The following is a 22,951-nucleotide window of genomic DNA, read 5'->3' on the forward strand; positions in this document are numbered from 1 at the left end:
CACACAGAGTGATATACACTAAGCGATAAGGCCTTGAGCATCTCTTTCCATGTTGTTTAGGTGCTTTGAGATTAAACGCCTTGGCTACGTCAGAGGGCTCCAGAGAGACTCAGCCCCCAGGTCTGTCTCTCCATGTTAAGCCTCTCATTAAGAGCACACGCCTTTCCCTTGAACACAGCGCCCTGCTGGCTATATTTTCTAATTAGTTTACTTAGCTATCCTGGTTGACTTCACTCCATCCTCCTGCAAGCATTCTGGTGAAAGTTATCACCTTGCTAGGACTTGAAATCCTTGCATAAACCCTCTCGTTCTGTCACATAGGCGGAGACAAGAGAAGGGAGCCAAGTTTTAAAAATTGAGCTCATCTTCTTGTCTTAGTTTCTGAATAATGCAGTGCGGAAATCCCATTTAGTACACATAACCATAGTCTGGTAGAGAAACTAGTCCTGTTCCTCTTGACTGGCTGTTTTAACCACTGCATGCATCAAAAGTTATCCATTTCTCTGTTACATTTTGCCTTTTTTGGACAGACATGGTGCCTTTTAGATGCATTAGCTATGCAGCTATAGTGGTCCATCCATCATTTGAAGCACAACATTGTCATTGTTTTTCTTTCATCTTCAGATTACTGAAATAACAATCATGAATGAATAAGTATTTCATAATCTAATCATATTTCAGTAGTAGACATACAAGGTCTTGAGAGCTCATGAGTTGTACTTAATAGGAGCCATGTCAGGTTAATCAGAACATTCTTTAATATTGCCTTTATTTTTTCAGTGGCGTTGTCTATGCTGTTAAAGCACTGTGTCGTGTCTGGCTTTTCGGAGACAGTGGAGAGCTTCAGCATTTTTTCCATTAACCTCTGCTGCCCCCAACATTGCAAAGTACAGGCATGCTGTCACCTATCTTATAATTACATTGTAATTGCAATGCATTTATTTGTCATGCTTTCTGCTGTTTCCATCTTACCATATGCCTTCCAGTTCTACATCCACCACGCACCATTCCTCTTATAGTGTTATAGTGACATTGTTATTGTTAGCGTTTTATTTATTTATTTATTTGTTTGTTTGTTTGTTTGTTTGTGTGTGTGGGTGCGTGCATGTGCTTGAGTGTGTGTCTCTATCTGTGTGTGTATGTTGGGTTTTAGCATGTGTGTGATTGTGTGTATATTTATAGTGTACTGGTATCTGTGAACAGGCAGCATCTATATGTTTGTGTCTCTTAGTGTATGTAAACATGCACTCAGACCCATACAAATGTACAGTTTTGTGTTACACATGTGCACTGCGTGTGACCTCTCTCTTGTAATCTCTCTGATGGTAAAATGAGGGCAGACAGATAACCAATGAGAGGAAAGTGAGCTCGTGAGCAGGGAAGGATAAAGGAAGTGCAAAATGAGTCTGTCAAACAGAGGGACAAGGTGTGGAGCTCCAACAGCCAATCTAAAGGTGTCATGACTCTACCAGACTCGTCAGGTGTCTGAGAACAAGCCTGCAGGCAAAGCGCCGGTGTGCGAGATGATCGGGAAAAGAGTTTGTGTGTGTGTGTGTGTGTGTGTGTGTGTGTGTGTGTGTGTGTGTGTGTGCGTGCGCGTGGGCGTGCGTTTGTGTCATACTGTCATACTGAGAGAAACTGAGATAGATCTTGGAGTGTGTGGTTTAGGCCGTTGGCAGTAATGGTGTAAACTGGGTAGCGTCTGGCAGTAACAGACAGACAAAACGATTTTCATATGGGGATGGAGACTACGATATGATTTTAAAGACAGCTGAAGTGTGATTATATTTGAAACACCTTGCTGCTCTGTGGTCATGATTACTATTGTTTACAGTGTTGAGGACTGTTATTGTTGCCATTTATGGATGGGTAGAGAGAGAGAGAGAGATAGCTAGATATGGGTATGGATCAGAGGAAACAAAATGAAAAGATTTGTATGCTGCACATTTCTTCTTTTAGTAGGCTTGTTTTTGTTGAGGCTGCAGTCTTCCTTACAGATAGAGGGATTGAAAGGACTCAAAGTGCAAATCAGCTCGCTTTCTCTCCTTGCATAGACTTATCTATCTGCCCATCTCTCTATGAAGCTGTCTGTCTATCTCTCTCCTCAGTCATCAACTCCAGTCACTCTTGATACATCATAGTCATTCTGAATGGAACACACGAAGTGAACACAATCTCTCTCTTTCTCTCTCTCTCTCTCTCTCTCTCTCTCTCTCTCTCTCTAACACACACACACACACACATACATTACACAATTAAGTACCAAATTATATCTCATTTATGGTGTACGCAAACCTATTGACTGCATAAAAGAAGCTAAATGACTGAGCTGGATCATATTGGAGGAAGCAGAAATTAACACAGAAGAGAAATCTCTTCCGGTCCTGTTAGATAGATGCATGCCCAATCACCACTTAGGTTTACTGTGCAAACCAAAAAAAAAAACCCAAAAAACTTTGAATGCTACATCAATTTAAAAGTCCTGTTTATAGTCGTCCATCAAATTTATGACTTCATTTACTATCTACAATTGAGGGCTGTGACAGGCTATTGGGAAACATAGCCAGTCACCGGCTTCTGACTGAACTGTGCTGTCTGTGAATTAGAATATAGGTCATAAAAAATATGAGTCAGGGAATTGGTACAGGTAGAAAGTGTGTGTGTGTGTGTGTGTGTGTGTGTGTGTGTGTGTGTGTGTGTGTGTGTGTGTGCACGTGCGTGCATGCCTAAGTGTGAACATTACATCATGTCTATGCAGTGCAGTGTGGTGCATATCATTCTGTTGACTGAATTTGTCTTGCTGACATAAGACATACCTTTAGATGCAGTGCCCTATGTACAGTTCAGTAACAGCCATCCACTCATTCCCTTTACGGGATATGACGGCAATCTCTCAGTATTACCACCGTCAGCAGTATTTTGATGCGGACGCTGTTTGTTCGCTCTCTGAGCTAAGATCCCAAAACGACTACAGATCACATGGGCCGCCCATCTCGCTGACTCTGGCCCCGCCTGAAAATGTCGGCAGGCGATTCTTTATGAGCTGGCCTAAACCCCCCGGCCCCTGGGCTAACACTTAGATACATTTCTGCTGGGTGGAGTTCCTGAATTGCATGCTAAGATGGAGGCAGGTAGTGGAGGCTGGAGCAGGTGACTGGTGCAGGTGACCTCGCAGGGAAGACAGGACCAAGCCAGAAATGGAAGCCAAAAACAGAATGCAGTTATCTAGCTGCAGCTACCAAAACCAGTATATTAGTGAAATATTGACACAGTAATTCATGTAGTGACTTTGATGAAGTAAACCTGAAAGTTGTGACAGGTTCAGTAAAGGTTAAAGCTTTCGCTGTTCAGTCAGAATATGAGTCATTCCTTGTTTCATTTTCTTTTGTGTTTCTCATCATTGTTTCATTGGACATTTTCAGTAGTTACAAAAAGTGAACGGCTCTTGCACTTATCATAGAAAGTGTCTCTTATCTGGCAGTGCCTCCCTGACCACAGGGTTCATTTGCATATCAGTGTCATTTAACCACACACAGATATCATGACCTGTCACTGGCTAAAACCTGCTAAATTTTTACTACAATAGCAACCCATCTGTTTCTGGAAAAAGAAAGTTAGTAACTGATATTTGCCAGAGAGGTGTGTCTCTGTAACCTGATATTTTTAAATACCCCAATTACTGAATCATCTGTGCATTTGAAGATTCTGAAATAAAATCGTTATTATTTTTAATCTGTGAAACTTCTCCTTTTGTCTCATATGTTATGTCAGTCTTCCACAGAGAGGGCCCTGAACGCGCTGGAGGTCCGTACCAGTATTGAAAGCGTGTTAGTTAAGTGAGTGTCTAGGGAGAGATGTTGAAATATTAATCATTTTGTCTTCCCTTGAGCAGGTGTGATGCTGCTGAGGGGTACTAACCATCAGCAGTCAGCTCCAAAATTATTTACAGTGGATTTTCCTCTCATTGTTTCCCCTGTTATTTCACTTAGAGTCCTCTACTCGACTTCCGTGTCCACATGGCAGAAACTGAAAAACCAGGACAATTGGGTTTAAGAGACTCATCGTGAATCTTTCATAAGGGTCTGAAATTTGCTTTAAATTAACTAGGTCTCTCATAAAATGCTCTTTCTTGCCTGTTTTTTTTTTTTCTTCATATTCATCAGTTGCTCTCCCGTGGTATGACTCAATAATGGCCCGTTCATTGGGGCCTGTGAATGTTAATTACAAGGAAAATGGGCACAGCCTGCTCTGTGGAACACCAGGGCCTGCAGTTCAAGCCCCTGATGGACTCTTCTCCTGCTTTCCCAGAATTCCCTGCAAAGGCTTTCCTTGCCTAGTGAAATGAATCACCTTAATGGGCAGCAGTAGATTCAGCCTGTCGGCGGCCACCTTATATTCATGGGATAAGAAGCCATTACATATTGGTTTGGTGTCAGCTCTGTTTGACAAAATGCCAAGCAGAGGTCGCTGAGGAAGGACAATTTTGAGTTGCTGACAAATTCCCTTAAAGAGCCTTAATAAGAATAAGTTTTTCAGCCTCAGAAATTATTGAAACAAAAGTGACTCATGGTTATTAATACCTTTGAAGCCCCACACGGCTCCGTCCAAGAGTACATTAATCTGCAGAGGTTAAGAGTTTAACTGACTGAGTCAGTTTTCTCTGGGTATTTTCCCTCTGTGGACTCTCTAGATTAAGAGTCACGACCCCTTGTCTTACTGTTGCTCCAATCTGTTGACGGTCCCTGCCATGATTAGCTCACCTAGTGTTTGCCTTTTGGCACCTGGAGAATCACAACTGAAAGAACTCCCTTCTGCTGCAAGCTATTATTGCCAATTTTATCTCCCTATTTGCTGTCCTTTTCTTTGTCACTCTCCTCCTCCCGCCCCCTGAATCCCTCACTTCCCCCTTTTTCTCTCCGTGTCTTTCTCACGTTCTCTCTCTCTCACTATCTTTGTCTCTCTTATCAGAAGTAGCCCCAGGTATGACTTCACTTTGATGACTTCCCTCATAAAGGATGAGGAAGTGTTTGCTTTTATGTGACTTGATTACTTGTTGTGAATTCAGCTGGAAATATTTTTTTCTCCATGTATTCAGTATGAGTTATGTGAAATTACCCCATTTGTGTGCACAGGAGGATACAATTTGACAAAATTGCATGAAGCTATCAAGTAGAATTTCCCCTGAATCTGCGTCACGGCACAGTTCAGTCAGTACTACATTATATTTCATCTTGCTTTGTCTTATCTTCTGCAAACAGTGAATTTCCTCTGGACTCCAACCTCTTTGTAAGATAATACGTTTAGGTTCCTAATTTCCAAGATACTTAAAGGGCACATTCCACTTGAACACATAAGGATCAGTGGTGATTATGGTTGAATTTATAAACAGATATATGTTCTGTTCTACTGGTGGCTGGTATTTTATGCCCCTTCTGCTTCTTATGCCAAAAAAGCATCCCAGTGGAGATAGCAGAGTGCAGCAGCTTGTCATTTGAGCACTCTTGTAGATGTAGACCATTAGTAATAAAGCAGACATCTGATGAATTTGCCACAATCAGACGAGTGCTCATCTGCAAATGACCCCTTTAGACCATCTGTTCATATCCACTAAAGAGTCACAAATCTTGTATAAGCTAAAAGGGAAATTCTTCTGAGGTGCTTGGGAGATCTTGACCAATACTACATGGCCAAGACTTTAAGACGACTTAAAAAACTAAAGTTTAAAACACACAAAAGTTTTGATACTTATGATACGTAAGCTCTTTTGGTGTAAGGTAAAAAAAAAATATATAATTCTATCATCTTGGAACTGCTTTGCTTTTCATTGCAGTTGGGAGAGATCATTAGACAGTCTGGCATTTTAGAAATAGAAGGAATTTCTTGAAAATGACTTGAGTCTTTAGAACAGCAGACACAACCAATTTGGGCAAAGAAGGTGTTAGGGAAGAGACAGAAGGGTCTGAAGGGAGCAGGCAGAAAACAAGAGAAACAGACAGAAAGAGAGAAAGACAGAGAGAGAGAGAGAGAGGGAAAGAAAGAGACAGAGACAGATGTGGGTGACCGTGAGTCACAATACAAGCAGTGGCTCTGATCTCAGAGAAAGGGCTTCATGTCTGGCCTGTGCTCTGGGCTATCGACCCTCATGCTGGGCAGATCGACGCTTTCTCCTTCTTCCTCTGTTTTATCTTTCTTTTATCTTTTCTTCCCTGACCCCCTGCTGAACTCCCTGTCTGGTCCAAGCCCACGCACCTAGGGGTGGAATGGGTCTATAGGGGCCAAAGAAGACCAGTGCCAGTGTTCACGGGCTAATCCAATGAGCTTGCCTCAGGTATGAGAGATTTGGTTGGCTAAATGAACATCAGATAAATGCGAAAGAGCAGGCCTTTCTCTCTTAGGGAGCCATGTAAAACCTCCTCTTTGCTATTTACAGAGTGAAACTCAATTTAGTGACTCAGTGTCTACGAGTTTCAGTATCATTCAAATAGGGGAATGTAAGAGCTCAACACCTTTGGCGTCCAGTCTCTTCTGTCTGTTCACTAAGTGGGTCCATATACAACAGCCTACATCATCACTAGATTTAAAAAAAAATTGTTCAGTATTGCTCGAGCTTTCACCGTAACAACTCTATGAAGTGTCTCTGAAAAGCACACGTATTACTGTGTGCAATGTGTTTAAAAACTGTGGTTTAATAAGGTGTGTAAAGTAGGCATAATATTGAGGCATCTCACTTGGAGGCACTGATCTGTTTTTCACAGGAAAATGAATGAGTATGAATGAGTGAATGCTTTCATAAATGCATGAATAGCTGGATGGCTGAATGAAGTCATGAAAAAATGAACACATAAGAATCTGTATAATCTAACCATTACCCTACCTTCTTCTATGTGTGTGTGTGTGTGTATGTGTGTGTGTATGTGTGTGTGTCTGCGTGGACATGCACATGTACCAAAAGGTTCTGGTGCCTAAATGTAGTTACACAGTCCCAATTACAAAGTCACCCGTCTCCCTGCTCATTGTCGGGGGTGTGTTTGACCTGTGGCAGTCCTGTGCGTATGGACGGTGACGTTGTCCACTGATGGCCTTAATGAGCGGAGCCTCCTGCCCGGAGCACTTCCCCCCGCTATGAAATGTGCTCGGGAGCGGAACAGACTGGAGAGGCTTGGCAGAACAACCAGGCATATGGCACAAACAGTTGTGATTTCTATGGCAGGTGGTGTGATGCCTTGGATAGGTAGATGAGTTTGACACCCCAGGCTAGAGCACTGATGGTGGATGCTGTGGAAGGAATGTCCAAAAAAAAAAAAAAAAAATTTCAAGATAATGTTAATAATAACATGTGAGAAATAAGCTTATAGGGGGATTGCTGTTCATACTGTATTTACCTTTCCTGCCACCCCTCTGCCTTTACACTCTTATCTTTAACGTACACACACACACACACACACACACACACACGCACGCACGTACATGCGCGCGCACACACACACACACACACACACATACACACACACACACACACACACACACTGTTGCTGTCAATCACTTTTATGTTTCTTGATAGAGAGCCTGTAAAGAGCTTTTATTTATCAAATGTCAGCTGTCCAGCATTTGAATAGCTCTGCTTTTTTCAGTGCTAATTAAAAGCATAGTGTCCTTTTTGGGCCTTTGTTCTAGCACGCTCAGGAGAGCAGGCATAGAGTCTTTACAGCATTGCCAGAGTAGAACACAGCAAGTTAATATGGACACAAGAGAGATGACAGGATGGTGTCTGAGATTTCTATTCAGCTGCAGGAATTGTAACAGTACCTTTATTTCAGCGATGTTAACAACCTTCCCACTGCACACACACACGCGCACATGCACTCACACGCACACACACACACACACACACACACACTCTCTCTCTTTTTCTCTTCTGATTTGTGAGTGTGTGTGTAGGTTTGTGTATGTGCATAAGTTGCATAAGTGTGTGTATGAATGTCAAGAGAATAACAGTCTCACCTGGCAGCTTTTATTACCTCTAAACAACTGCATTTGTTTTCTATGTCTCTCTTGTTCTTGGCCCTCCACCAGTAAGGCCTCTGGTGGGGTTCCTCTCTTTGTTTTACTGGCCTGTCTCTGCAGGTACTGGGACTGCGTTCAGAGAGAAGTCTGTGCCAGACGTTAGAGCCACACTGACTACACTCTGCTCTGCTCCCAAGCTCTCGGGCCTCTCTGTATAATTCTCTCGCTCATTTACCAATCCTCCACACACACTCCTCCTGTTATGAGCAAGGCCCTGACTACTCCCCTAAAAGCGGGCCATGTGATCTCGCCAATGGCGAATGTCCCTGCCCTAAACTTTCTCCTGGCATTACTGCATTTTCCCTGACTGTACATCATCCTAATACTCTACCCAAGTTCTCCGGGGCCTAGCATTTGTTTTCTCTGACGGGGGGAGACGTGAGTATTACAGAGGATTTCAGAGACACAGAGTAATGACCTGATGACAAGATTAGGATGCAGGACACAATATGTAACTGATTAAAATGTTCTTGCCCTAGAACAGAATCTTTCTGGATTCATTTGAAGGACAATACTAGATATCTGTCCTCACTGTTATGCTCAGGACATTGAAAGCTGTTCAAATGCAGTTAGGATGTGCTAGTGAATGTGGTAAGAGTTCCTATTCAGTCATACCGTCCACCTGTCATAACTCTGAGCTTAACATATGAGGCAAATGTTGTTCGGATGCTAGCTTCAAAGTGGCTCAATTTATCACTGTTTCAAAAGCCAAAAGAGGAATAAAATGCGTGCTCATCTTTTTTTTTTTTTTTCCAATCTCCCCTTTCCTTGCCGTTTTTTTGATTTGTGATAGAACATGATCTTTTGACAGGCTAGTGGCCTTGATTCCTACGTCCCTAAACAGGGTTCAGTCCTAGTGCCGTCCCTGCCCCCTCCTCCGCCTCCCTCCGCCCCCGCCCTCTACTACTCCCCCCCCCCCCCCCCCCCCCCCCCCCCCAAACATCATTCACCAAGCCCTGACAACCGAGTGACAGCTGGTCACGCCATTAGGAAATGACCTTGGCCCTGACATCACCAGCCTGATAGCTGTGCTGAAACAGTAACATGACAAAGTGAGTAATTCTCCATTCCTGGGTCAGCATCTTTTTAGAATGGCAGACAACTTTTCACCAGGATGTGTTAAAAAAAAGTGGACAAGATCAGCTTGAATCTGCTGCATTGTAGTAAGACAATAGCTCCACCCACTATTCTGTATGAGCACATGTGTCGTAGTTTAGCTAAACAAAACATGATAACTACAGCATAAAGACAGATCTGAGTCAGGGGCTGTGTTCATGTTTATTTGAGACTTAAAGGGATGTGGTGTCCTCACATTCATAAATCTGTTGTAGCCTTTAATATCTGCGGTCAAAAGGAAATGGATTGACGCAGCATGCATTTAGCATTCTGCTGTAATTGAATCTTCCCTGTTTTACATAGAGCAGCCTGGCTCAAGGAGTCTTTGTGCATTAAAAGTTTGGTCGCACATTTTTTCCCACTCTCTCTGTATGCCAGAGATCCTATGTAGGGAATTGGACAGTTTTTTTGTTTTTCTTTTTTTTTTTTTTTTTTTTTTTTTTTCCTTTTAAATTTTTCTCCTGCTGTGCTGCCATGCGGAAGGATCATTTGATATCTGTGAGAGTTTCTATTTTGGCTGTGAAGAATGAAATTAAGTGGATGGAGATGATAACAAACAATTTCACCAGATTTCACCATACCTTTTAAACTATGCTTGAAGTGTTCAGACCAAATTTTATATGAATAAATCTCAGATGTCAGCATCTGATTGCTAACATTGTCAGTGCTAAAATGTAAAATAATATTATCTTGGAAAAAGAGTCGTTGATTCGTGTAAAATTACAAACTCCTGGTGATGCAGTTAATCTTGCCCTGCATGAAATGGTTCTAATTTTGTTTGGAAGTTCAGAAGCTGGATTATTGTGTTAGCTGGATAACAAAATGAACATTGTTCCCACAGTGATACATTGTTCTTTTGTGCATTTGTGCATTTGAACCATGATAACTTGCATAGTCTTAATATTTAATCTATATGTAAGATTTCAGTTTAAATCTGTATCTCTGATTGCATTTTATCAGGTTGTTTAATACTTGACTGACCAATACAACAAACAACACATTCAAGCAAATTCAGTAATCTGCTTTGATTAAACATCCAAATGTGGCTACTGTAGTGCAAAGCTGTATTCAAGTCAATATTTCATTGAAAACACAAATGAAGCTGTGTTTTTCAGTTGTGATTTATCACTCTATATCAACCATGTGCCCCATGATTAAGAAGCAAGTGATTGTTTGTAGTAGATATTTAGTCATTTGTCAAATTGTGTCAAACTGTGTGTGTGGATCCGTGCCGTTAATACTTTATGAAAGACGTGAGATACTGAATAAAAATACAGACAGACTTTTAATAACCAGGGTTTTGTCCAGATGAGTGCAGTGCACGTATATTCTGTTGTCCTATCAGAGGCATTCCTCCCCCTTCAGTCTCCTCTCTCAGTCTCATTAGGCCCAGGCAAATTGAATAGCATTCGCTTCAAATTAACCTTGTGTTGTAGTTAATGTAACAAACAAGAACAAAGATATTTTTCGAGCTGAGGTTTTCTTAGGCCTAGGGCAACGGTAAAAGAATTTCCATCTTCACTTAATGGAAAATGAATTCAGAACTATTTCCAGATCATAATGACTCTTTGAAGATGTAAGATATTAACCTCAAGCACTTTGCAAATATAGTCACCCCAATCAACCAATGTGTACGAAGACAGAGCATGGCTTCTTTCCAGCGTATGTTAAGCCCTGATCAAAGAGAATTCGAATTCATCGAACATACAATCGATGCGCGTCATAGTTGTTGTATGTAGCATAGACACCTCGAGGTGCTTTGTCTCAGCTTGAATTCAAATTCTTTTAGTTCACACCAGCCACAGGGGATATTATGTCTCAATGTTTTAGTGTCATTACTGTCTAGATTCCTTCTGCTTCATCCATTATTTTACTGGTGCCAGACACTAAGAAGGAAATGTCCCAGACTCGTGAGCCATAGCAGAAAACTCGGAGAAGAAATCTGCTGGAAGCAGATGGCTGTAATTAGCATATGTTAGCCAGAGATGAATTGTTCTTCAGTTGTTGAGATGTTTCTTTACCACTCAGGATGCTTCATTACTTGTAAGAATCAACACCATAAAGAAAAACAAACAAACATACAAACAAAAAGCTGACATCTCTTCCTTATCTTTTAAACTTCTTGCTTAGTGTTGCTTAATCTTCTCCATTTGTTGTAATTGTTTGCCCACTTCACACTTTGTTCAGATGCTACTGTGTTTACAAAATTCTGGTTCAGTCCATACACCTCTGGCAAACTACCATGAACACATATCCGGTGATCCCATTTTTGATCTGCGCTCAGTTTAACCATTCCCATCGACTGTAGTGCTGGAATAGGCTACAAATTGGGTCTCTCTCTTCAGGGAATGGATGGTCTTTTAGGTGATATTTTTTATTTTTTTTTTACCATTTCTCGCCGTAGCTCCGGGAGGCCAGTATTGAAGTGTCATGCTAGATTTATACCTTGGATCTGAGTTGCTTTGTTTAAAGGAGGAATTCAGGGAAGTCTTTTAGTTTAGAAAGATGGACCTTCAACTGGAGATTCTCCATACTAGGTGAATCTCTGTTTTAAAGAGACGTGCTCAATCTTGACCTCAGATCATTTTTAATAGGCTGACTGCTGTTTGTGAAAATGGGGATTTTTTTTTTTTTCCCTGTGAGGTAAAGAAAAACCTTTGATTTGCATCCCTGATTTAAGCATAACTTGATCCTTTCCTTTACTCCTTTTTTCAAACACCTTGAGATCCATTAAGACTCAAGTCTACAGGTGGACCTTAATTTGGCCTTATTTTCATGAATATCAAGGTTTACCTAAACGCTCAGTACCTTTTAACTTGAGACAAACAGTAATAGAGGGCATTGGTCCTTTTCTTCACACAAATTCCTCAATTATTGTCTGCTTCCAAAATAAATAAATGAATAACACACACACACACACACACACACACAGCAAGAGCTGCCTACACATCAATAGAGTGCATTTGTGTTTGTGTGTATGGAACAGGAGGCACTGGCTCATTTTCTCACGTTCCACACTCTCTGCCCTTTTCTCTCTCTCTCTCCTTCTCTCTCTCTTTCCCCTGAATGTGCTGGAAAGTATTGTTCTCTCTACCTAGGAGTTCATTGCAGTAAAGGGTTGCCTAGGCACCTGACTGAGAGAATGCCAATTAAGGAAAGGAGCCAGATTCTCTGAGTGTAATCCTGCTGACTTTGAGCTGGCTCAGCCTCTCCCTCCCAACCCCCACCCCCCACCCCCTTTTTTTTCTCTCTATCGTGTGGACCAGCCTTTTATTTTTGTTTTATTTTCCTTCCTTTAGACACACATTTGGTATCTGAAATCTCAAACCACAGGGTCAGACTGTATTTGGTTTACATTGCTTGCTTTCATTGTATCTGTACAATAGCGATAAAAACTCACAAACTCTATGACAAATGCTTTTGGGCGTTTAGTATAGCCCTCAAGGTCTCTCAATCCCCGAGCACTGCCACGAGTGTCTCCTTAGCTGATTGCGATGCACTGGATCTATAAGCAAATCTATAAGCAAATCACACATGGTGAAAATGAAATAAATAAACACGAGAGACCTTTCGGCTGGTATCGGTGATCAATAGCATTCATGTTTTCCGTCGCCACCAGTCTCTTCTTTGTGCTTAGAAGGTAATATGATCAAAACATACGACATATTCTTCAGAGAACCAGACAGCTTCGATGGAAAATATTCTAAACGTTTTCCTCTCATTCCCAAAAAACCCCAATCGCTATTTGAATATGAAAAGAATCCTCTTTTGTCGCTCATGTATGACCATTGTAATCCATTCTTATTGCCAGTTTAGCTTTTGTTTTAGGGAGAGTATGGAGTTACGAAACAGGAAGTAATTTTCAATTTAAGATGTTGGTGCCAGTAATGAGTACTTCACACTGCTTTGCTAATGAGAAGTTTTTTTAATGAGGGTAAACACTCAAAGTTAAACGGTATTAGAGGCAATCAAGGTGACGTCTTAAGTATCTGGCCATGGTAAGCGTACATGTGCAACAAATTACATTTTCGTACAATACAGAAATAATCTGGTGATGCTTACTCCATTTTTGACAGGCACCAGGCTGTTACTTCTCTGTGGACTTGACTCAGTGCTGTCAATTTGATACAACAGCAACAACAACAAACAACATAACTAATAAGAATAAGAATGGTGTAATGGTGTACAACATTCACTCTCACACAGAGACACATACACACACTCTCCCACCCTCTCTCTCTCTCTCTCTCTCTCACTCATAAGTCATTGTATATCCAATACCCTATTAATTATGTTGCGAGAAATGAGTCTACAGCTTCCCACTGAGCAGTGTCATATGCATGCAAAGGTGTTACTGTACACCACTCCTCTTTAAATGAAACACAGATTTGACCTTGCTACAAAGACACAGTGTCATGATGAGACACAGAGCAGCCAAAACGAATCTTCACTCACTGCCTCATGGATACAACCAGGATCCATTTGACACAGGACTGTCTTTTGTCTCTTTGTTTGTGTGTGTGTGTGTGTGTGTGTGTGTGCGTGTGCAAGCATGTGTATGAATATCAAGAGAACAACAGTCTCACCTGGCAACTGCTTTTATGACTGGTTATGGGCATGTGGTTACTAACATGTGACAATGTCCCCTATGAACTGAGAGAGACTCTTTGCATCTTTCTCCAACGTGCATCTGTCTTCCTCTTCCATCTTTCTCTCTAACTGTGCTCAGGTTTTCATATCATACCACAGGAAAATAATGATGATGGGTGTACAATCAGCAGTAAGAGGTTCAGGTTTAGAATATCATCACTTTGGTTAGACTGTAAAAAATCACAGCACTTCACAAATTCTCTCTGGCATGATGGGCTTATTTAAATACGGAGATCAATATTGTTAAAAGGCTGTATTCAGGGTACTGCACACACTACAGAAGCTCTGCTCTGTCACTGCGTAAGAGGCTTACAGGGACTATCTGACACTAACTTCCCTATTGCTTTAATAGTCTGTCAATCATATGAACTGTGTGAACAGTGGATGAGAGTGAAGGAGAGAGAGAGGGAGGGGGAGAGAGAGAGAGAGAGAGATGTGTGAGGTGTGCGACTGATGGTAAACATCCAAACCATACCCTCTGCTTGGTGATAGCATGAGACTTTACTCTTATTCTGTTTGTACTCTTTCACTCTATGGTTGAGCCTATCAGAATGTAAGATTGAACTCCTCCTGAACTTTCATCATAAAAAAAGAAAAGAAAAAGGAAAAAAAAAAATCTGTAGTTTACCTTTTAACTCAGGGAAGGGATCTGTAATATGCTGAAATGACTTGTGAAAAAAAGAAAGATGAAGAGATAAAATAAAGATCCATTGAGGTCAGGAGGTTTCTCTTACAGACCTTTACTCTTCTTCAAGGTTTCTTATGCAGCGGCTGGCTTGAGGCAGTTAAAGGTTTCTCAGTTGTCGAGATAATAAACTATGCATGTGTGTTAGATTCAGAAACCTCCATTAAACTGTTTTACTGAGTTATAACTGAAGTCAATCACGGTAGAGTTATATTTCATATAAGTCAGCTCTCATTGCTGAAGATGACACTATGTCTTGAGAAAGGTGATGGAAACAGTTCTGGTTGTAGCATGATAGGCTATGGGCATTTCTTGGAGATAACTAATAAAAGTGTCACAGCCAAAGGTTTGTATATCACCTCTGATGTTCTCTGTCTCACTGGAATTACTAAAACAGTGCCTTGTGTGTACAAAGGAGTAATTCAGAGCTTAGGTTAGCTATGTTCAACATGACTCAGTAAGAATATGAGTCAAGCTGAGGAAAATGCAGGCTGGCCAAATGAGACTCTTCAAATTCAGCGTGAAGACTAAAGGCAACCTGTCAATCACTGAGACACTGCTTGCATTCCACTGGGGCTCAAACTAAGCAGGTGTCTGGGTGTGTCTCAATTATTTTTTATTGTAAACTAGATTGCATCCATGATGACTATAGATTATATCTCTGTAGTGATTAGTGTTGTACTGTGACCTTTGTCTGGATGTGTGAGACAAAAATAAACTAATAAAAAGCAGATTACACGGGATGTCCCAAAAGCAGTTAAAACAGTCAAAACACAAAGACAGATGCCTAAAACTACACTCTTGAAGCATACACTTTAGAAATGCCATGTCGGCTTGACTCAGCTGTTCTACACTATATTGATCTGAGTCTTTGAATTCATAGCTCACCCGCTCCTTAGCTCCATGTCTCCGTTTGTCAAAGAAAACAGTGAGGCTGTCATGCTGAATGGAGGGAATGAGGTCCAGATCACAAATGGCCCCCACAGATGCGCTTTTTGCATTTTCAACGTCAATGAAAAGCCTTGACATTCATGTAGATGTTTTAAGTGCATCATCTTATCAAGAGAGTGCTTCAGTGAGAAGGCAAACTAAAGCCATTTGCCTGTAGATAGATTTCATTTCTAAAAGAGATCATGCTGTCTATTGCCTCAGTATTAAGAGACAGAAGAATGAAGTGCTCTTCGCAATGGAGTGTGCACAGCTTTGCAATCTCATTTCGCCTCTGTCATTTTTTTTATTGACTTTCTGTTAGTTACCATTTCGTACTCAATAATGAGTGACAATGTTGTCAGATCGGTATGCCCCCCCTTTTTTTTTATTCGGCACTCGTAGGGAAATTAAGTGCTCTAGAATGTTCCTCAGAGCACTGTCACAGACTGCCTCTTCATATTACATTTCGTTGTGTCTAATTACATTTGAGTAAAAGCAAAGTTTACAAATCCTTCTCAGCAGATTCAATACATTCTATATCCTTCTCTCTAAATGACAGACTCCGGTCTGACCCATTAATAAGGAGTAAAGCTACAATGGTAACATTGCTATGGTGTCAGAGATAAAAGACAGAATTTTCCCTGAAACAATCTGACCTCAAAGGAATTAAAAAAAAAAAAAATCCTATAACAAAATTTTAAAACAATGCTGCCCTTTTTCTCTGAAGTGAGGATTTTTCACTGTTGAACATTTGTACTGCAATGCACCAAAACATTTTCGTGAGTCTCAAATCAAAGACTGCTCTATCAGGAGCCCCCTGTCCTAGTGCTTTTTTTTTCTTTCTTTTTAGAGGTTTACTATCATTTCATCTTGTCATTCTTGCCTTTCAAGCAAGATTGTTACACCTAATTTTTACAGTTCTGTTTCATGACGCAGAGACGAGTATTAAAAAGTATTAGAGAGTGACTGTGACTCCACAGTACGAGGTGGCATTGCCTGTCACAATTCAGATGTGAAAAGATGGCATCAGTATATAGCCTCTCTCAGACACTTCAGCAGTTTGAAAGAAGAAGTGCTCTTATGTTGTCTTGGTTGACTGGAGTGAAAAGTCTGGAACGAGAATATTATTCACTCCAGCCTCCAGTCTGCTCAATACCCAATACTCTCCCTCACACACAATGAATCCTGAGATCCATGCAGCGGTTTACAATCTTTAACCATATTGATTGACAGTGCTGGGCTAAAGCCCAGAGAATGCCATGAGAAAGGAATGGCAACAAAGAGATGGAACAGATCATTCATTCAGAAAAGGGCATTTGGGGGTCAAACATTAACAGACAGGTGTCATTCACACTGATGGAGATTCGGCATTAAGATCAGATAACACAACGAAGAGCGGTGCTGATAAAGAGATTGGGGTCAGCCTACTTAACCCATTCTATCATTCTCTCCAATCCTGAGATGTGCCGACGGACCTGGAGAAAATCTTTAGATTTAGAGACGTTGTTTGTGTTTATGTGTAAGATTTAGCCATGTACATATATGGTGTTTTGTGTGTCAGCAAGAAGATATAGGAAATCAGTCCCTATCTAAATGGCTAATTTTGTTAGATTTTGCTGTTGTAAATGAAAATTCATGAGCAAGATGGGCTAAACCTAGTCTCAACTCATAGACAGCTGGTTCACTAGAACTCTAAAACACTTTAAATATGCTAATATGACCTCATGTTTTCTTCACCTGTCACCCGCCGACATAGTTTCATTTTATGCACAGTCGCTCTCTGCAACAAGAGATTCCCTTCATATCCTAACATAGTTATATGTTCACCTTGATGCCTCAATGCATGATTCAAACATGACTTACAGTATAATATTATATTTAGGGTTATTAGATTATGATTATCATTATGACAATGATTATGATTACTACTCAGAGTAGCTACCAATATAAGTGCCTGAAAAGTCTAACCAGATACCTTTGGAAGGTCACATACCACTGTAATTACTCTCTCTCCCTCTGCCTCTGTCTCTGGCTCTCTCTCTCTTTCTCTCTTCTCCTTTTCTGTATGCATGGCTGTATCTCATGAGATTAATGGGGGAAAGGCTGGATAAATACTGTGTAATACCCTAGAAACATCATCCTCCATTATACCATTTATGTCTCTCATTCAGACATACAATAGGAGCAGATAAGGTAAACAATCCGCTTTGCTTGGGGATTGATGTCTCTCAGCTGAGCTGGAATGCTGTATGTTTGCACTGGGCTGCTGAGATCCAAGAGTGAGGCTCGCTTGCTCGCTCTCTCTCACTCTGGCATATGTAAAACCAGGATGTCTCTCAAAGAGTTTCTGTACACTGCTGAGATAAGCAGGTAAAAAGATGGGTTTTTTGGGGGGGGGTTTTTGGCCTTTGTCTTGGGTTGAAAACAGAACAATATGTCAATTTGTTACTGTGTCAGTTCAAAGCAAGCAAATGCTAAAGATATTCACTATATGCAAATATGAATATGCCCAGGTATCGGTCCCCTTTGTGAAGTGAGGGTGATTGTATGCGTATATACTTTGTGTATACTCTTGCATCCTTATCCTCTCCACAGATTGAAACACTGACTCTAACTAAAACTAACTTGACTCTGTGTCTCTTGATGAAAGTTACCTTAGACTCTTTTTTCTTTGTCTCCTTTTTAGGGAAAGAAGAGCATGTGGCGACCTTCAAAGGCTCTGAATACTTCTGCTACGATTTGTCATTGAATCCAATCCAAAGCAGCAGTGATGAAATCACGCTTTCATTCAAAACCCTACAGAGGAACGGACTCATGCTGCACACGGGCAAATCGGCCGACTATGTCAACCTGGCGCTGAAAAACGGGGCGGTCTCACTCGTCATTAATTTGGGGTCCGGGGCCTTTGAAGCTCTGGTGGAGCCAGTCAATGGGAAATTTAATGACAATGATTGGCATGATGTGAAAGTAACAAGGAATCTTCGTCAGGTAACAGTGCAGAGGGTGATGGCAGAGACAAAAGAGATAAATAGTGAAATTTTCCAAAAATGATTGTCATCAGACAACCAGAAATCCCTGTTGTACTACTTACAGTATCAGCGACTGAAATATATACGTGCATACCGTCCCACAGTTAAGCAGGGGTATATCTAGACCATGAAGGGGTATTGTAGACCACTGAAGAGTAATTTGGTTCATAGTCCTTAATTTTAAAACGGTATTTAATTTAGTTGCATATAAGTTGTAGAAGGATGCGGTCTTTAATGAACAAGAATTTATTTCATTTTTATTACACGTATGCCTACTGCAAAACAGCTCTGTACAAAGAACAGGACTCAGTCTGACAGTATACTCTTCAGTTAAAGCAATCAAATCTAATTGCCTTCAGTATTTAAGTCTCTCTGACTTTGCATGGCAGCTTTTGGCAGTGTTAATTGTGTCTCCATTGTTAAGAAAACAGCATCAACATCAGCTCCTAAGCTCTGCAGTCTGTTGTAACTAAACAAATCCTAACGTTGACCTGTGGGGTCTCTGCCTCAGAGCCCAGTTCCTTCACGCTGTGCAGGCAGCATCCTGTGAGGATAAACACTCTACTGTTTCTTCTGTAAACCTCAAAATGGCAACACTAGGATCACATACAGTGACAGGGCAGATGAGAAAACGTTACAGTACCTGGGCAATTTGTTTTCAGTTTTCTTTCTTTTTCAGTTTTCCTCTCCCTTTCTTTTTCAGCTAAATCAAGTAGGTTTTATAGCCTATGGTAGACATTCAACATCAAACTGTACTGGATTATAATGAAAGGCCTAACATGTATCAGAGAATACTATTCTTCCAAAACTGCACTCAAACCATTTTCATCCAAAAAAAAAAAAAAAAAATTGTGACCAAAACCGTGTAATTTGTTTTGGAAATGACTGGTGGCAAATGGTTATGTGATTCAAAACCCCATCTAGATATGTCCTTGCTTAAATGATGGACAAGAGACTTTTTTTTAAGATAAAAGTAATTTTAGCCATTGTGTGAAGTGAATGAATTTGGCTAATTGGACTGAATTAGTTTAACTGATGAATGCATATAAGGAGTGCATGCTAAGTGGGGGAGCAGACAGATCTTCATCCTCTCCATTCTGTGTCAGGGTCTCCTTTGCTTTGTCTCATTGCAGTAAAGTGAACCTAAAGTTCATCACTAAGACCAAAAGCAGGTATGGGAGCAGTCAATTCTCTGGCGACACCATTGGTCGCAATGCTAATCGGTCGGTTGTTGACAAGAAAAAGGGAGAAAAAGAAAAAGAAACAGATATAAAAACAAACGTGGGGACTTTCGTTAAAGAGGGTCAACTGATGTGCTTTAGGCATTCTCTATTATAAACCATTTAATGTCTGTCAGTCATACACTGTGTTGGGTGGGGTGATGGGGCAAAATGCAAAATGCTGAGGTTCCTCTGAAGCAGTCTGGTCATTAAAAATACAGCTCTCAACTGTCTGAACGTAGAACGAGTCTCAGAGATCAGTACTGCTACCACTTGTGGAGCATTGCTGTTAGTTTGTTAGTCTGCTTTTTTTCTTGTAAACCTTATTTTGCCCTTTTTTCTCTATGTTACTAACATGCTTCGGAAAAACTAACGTCATTCATGGAATGTGTCATTCTACTAACAAAACGTTTTTAACGTTTAACAAACAATGTACTAACCTTGGTAGTAACCATCATATCTTTTTTCAGTAACGATCGTTATTCTGTTCACAGTTTTTAATTTCCTTTCTCCCCCCTTTTCCACAAAGCACTCAGGCATTGGACACGCTATGGTAAACAAACTACATTGTTCGGTAGATATCATTCTAATTGTTTCTTAGTTTGGGTTTGCCGTGTGTTTCTTTTCTTTCTTTTTACTGTAGACATCATTAACAAAAAAGGGGAACTGCGGTTGGTACTCTTCTGCTTACTTTTTGACTCCTTTTATTTTTCTCTTCATCCGTTGTTTTGTTATTTTTTTCTTTTCCTTCCTTATTTTACCTGTTTCCTGTCCAATTCTGTTTGATCCACCTTTAGGAGCATCGTTTCAAGCCTTTTGCATCAAGCAGTGGTTTACAAGGAGGATCGTCTCCTGGCTGGCTGGCCTGGTGCTCTTTGGCCCAGCCAGTTCAATTACCATTCACTCAGCATGGCATGCATTCAGAATGCCCGCTATGAATGCCCAGCTGCCCATTTGTTCATCTAATTGTCACTTGAAAGTTGTGTTTGTGTCTGGTGCTTTTCTCAAGAGTCCCTCCTTTGTTTTGGCACGGCTCATGTGCGACTGGTCGTACATGACATCGTAAGAAATGCCCTCTTTCCAGTACCTGTGACTTTATTTATTTACTTTTTGTTTTTTTATCTGAATCTAAAGGTTTTCTTTTTGTGTGTATACACCAAAAAGAAAAAAACCAATAAGCATGATTAAGTTGGAAAACATTCTTATGTTACATTAACAAAAAGCAAACTGTGGTTGTGCTTCTACTTGCTTGTGCTTTCAGTTTAATCCTTTAGCATGGTGTTATTTCTTTTTGTTGGTAAAAAACAAACAACTCAACATACTAATAAAAATCTTATCAAAACTAACCTAGATTACATTCTACTAACACCATTTTTGTGTCTGCTAAATTCTTTTTCAGTTGCATTAGGGGCGATACTAACACACTAGTCTGAGTAATCCGCTAACTCCCTAACCAGATTTACCTGGGGGCTAACTGTCTTCAAACTAATCCTTTAACTGGACAAAATAAATAATAAAAAAAAGCAAGAAAAAAACAAACAAACAAAATAAAACAGACATGAAAATGGGTTTCAGTTAAAAAACATAGCAAAAAATATCATAGGCATTGAGAGGAAGAGCAAAACCAGACTGCAGCTAATAGGTTATTTGAGTATAGCGTGTCCTTTCCCTGTGCTTTGTTGTCTAGGTAACAATATCCGTGGATGGGATTCTGACCACTACTGGATATACGCAAGAAGACTACACGATGCTAGGCTCTGACGACTTTTTCTATGTTGGAGGCAGCCCTAGCACAGCAGACCTTCCTGGATCTCCTGTTAGCAACAACTTTATGGGTTGCCTGAAGGAGGTAAAAATAAAATAAAATAAAATAAATAAATAAATAAAAACACCTCTATATGAGCTCTTTGTTGGTTGGTTGGCTATATTTTCAGCTCTTCAGTTAACACTGCTGTTATTTCTTATTGGTAGCATTCCTTGACAGGATAGTAGAATGAATTGTGTTTGCAGAACATGAAAATGTATCTAAAACAATCTGAAGACTTGTTCATACCCAGTCCCTTTTGCAAACTTTTAGGACCCATAAATATGTCATCAGCTGGAATGACATAAATATAAATGTCATAAGTATTATGAGATTCAACTGTCTAAATTGGCAAGCCCTCATAGTCAAGCCCTTTTTTTCAGTTGAGAGCTTTTCAGCATTCGCTGGATATTTTTAAAGCACACAGTTGTAATTAAAATATAACACAGGGACAACATTTCTGTTCCACGATGGTTAGGCACTCGGATCATTTTACAGATTAATAGGAACGTGTTTCCTGAACTTGGTGAACTTGCCAAGAGGTACAGAGTGTTCTCTGAGTGTATGGGTATTTGAACTGTTTGAAATGGTGGGTCTCTTAAAACGGAATGTGAGAGAGATGGTGGGGACTGTTTACTCATGGTCAGTGCACCAGCAACTTGTAGTTTTTTTTTTCTTTTTCATATTACATTTCATTTTTCCAGGACTATGCTTTAAAACATGGAGTATGACATTTACATTGGATGCTTAATGGATATTCTGACCTGAAAAAAGCATTTCCATCAGCGGCCACCAGGGAGGGATGTGCCTAGATTTCGGCAAAAGTAAAATCCTCACAGTACTGCGTGAAATTTCCTCATTCATCTTTTAATTTCAGAGGTTCTGTTTCCTCCACTTCTCTTCTGCAAAGCTACTTTTTTTTTTTTTTTTTCCCCTTTGGTGTCCTACATTTTACTATTCACCTCCAGCTGAAAGACCCATCCTAACTGAACCCTGAAGAAAGTTCTGAGGCTACTTCTCTCTCAGTAACAAGCTCTGGAGTGCATGTCACATGTCTGTGTTCTTCCTCTAGCTCATTAGAGCTCCGCTCATTAAAAGACCTGACATAATGAAATGTTTTAGGGAGACAAAGGCAGTAAGAAGGATTCTGTATACACAGCCATTTACTTACACTGTACACTGTAATGAGACAGCCAAGTCACAGGGGGAGCTCTTACACTCTTCTTCTTGTTTCTCTCAGCAGATAAAGATTTTAAAAGTGTGGAAATAGAAGAACAATCAGTTATTTTTTGTGTCCAGCATTGAGCATAGTGTCTTCTCTGTCTTACTAAACTTTAGTAGACCTCTCCAAGACTTAGTTATCTCAAAGCTGATTTTGTTAATGTTCCGATTTTTTGTTGTTCTTTTTCTGTCTTTCTTTCTCTCTTTCTTTCTTTTTTTTAAAAAAAAATCA

The 22,951-nt window shown here is 40.4% G+C and overlaps 1 protein-coding gene across 16 annotated transcripts in view; it reads left to right on the forward strand.

Moving 5' to 3' along the window:
* Positions 1-22,951, forward strand: part of LOC115809138 (neurexin-1a-like) — a 226,294-nt gene that overhangs the window by 50,526 nt on the left and 152,817 nt on the right. For 7 of the 16 annotated variants that reach the window (XM_030770669.1, XM_030770675.1, XM_030770680.1 and 4 more), the window contains 3 exons: positions 18,132-18,433; positions 20,224-20,247; positions 21,382-21,543. In XM_030770669.1, coding sequence (XP_030626529.1) covers positions 18,132-18,433; positions 20,224-20,247; positions 21,382-21,543 — 488 coding nt within the window. Of the gene's footprint in view, positions 1-18,131; positions 18,434-20,223; positions 20,269-21,381; positions 21,544-22,951 lie in introns of all 16 variants that reach the window. The other 9 variants (XM_030770673.1, XM_030770677.1, XM_030770682.1 and 6 more) reach the window with 3 other exon arrangements.

The sequence above is a fragment of the Chanos chanos genome, chromosome 4 (genome assembly GCF_902362185.1).
Source record: "Chanos chanos chromosome 4, fChaCha1.1, whole genome shotgun sequence".
Taxonomy (NCBI): domain Eukaryota; kingdom Metazoa; phylum Chordata; class Actinopteri; order Gonorynchiformes; family Chanidae; genus Chanos; species Chanos chanos.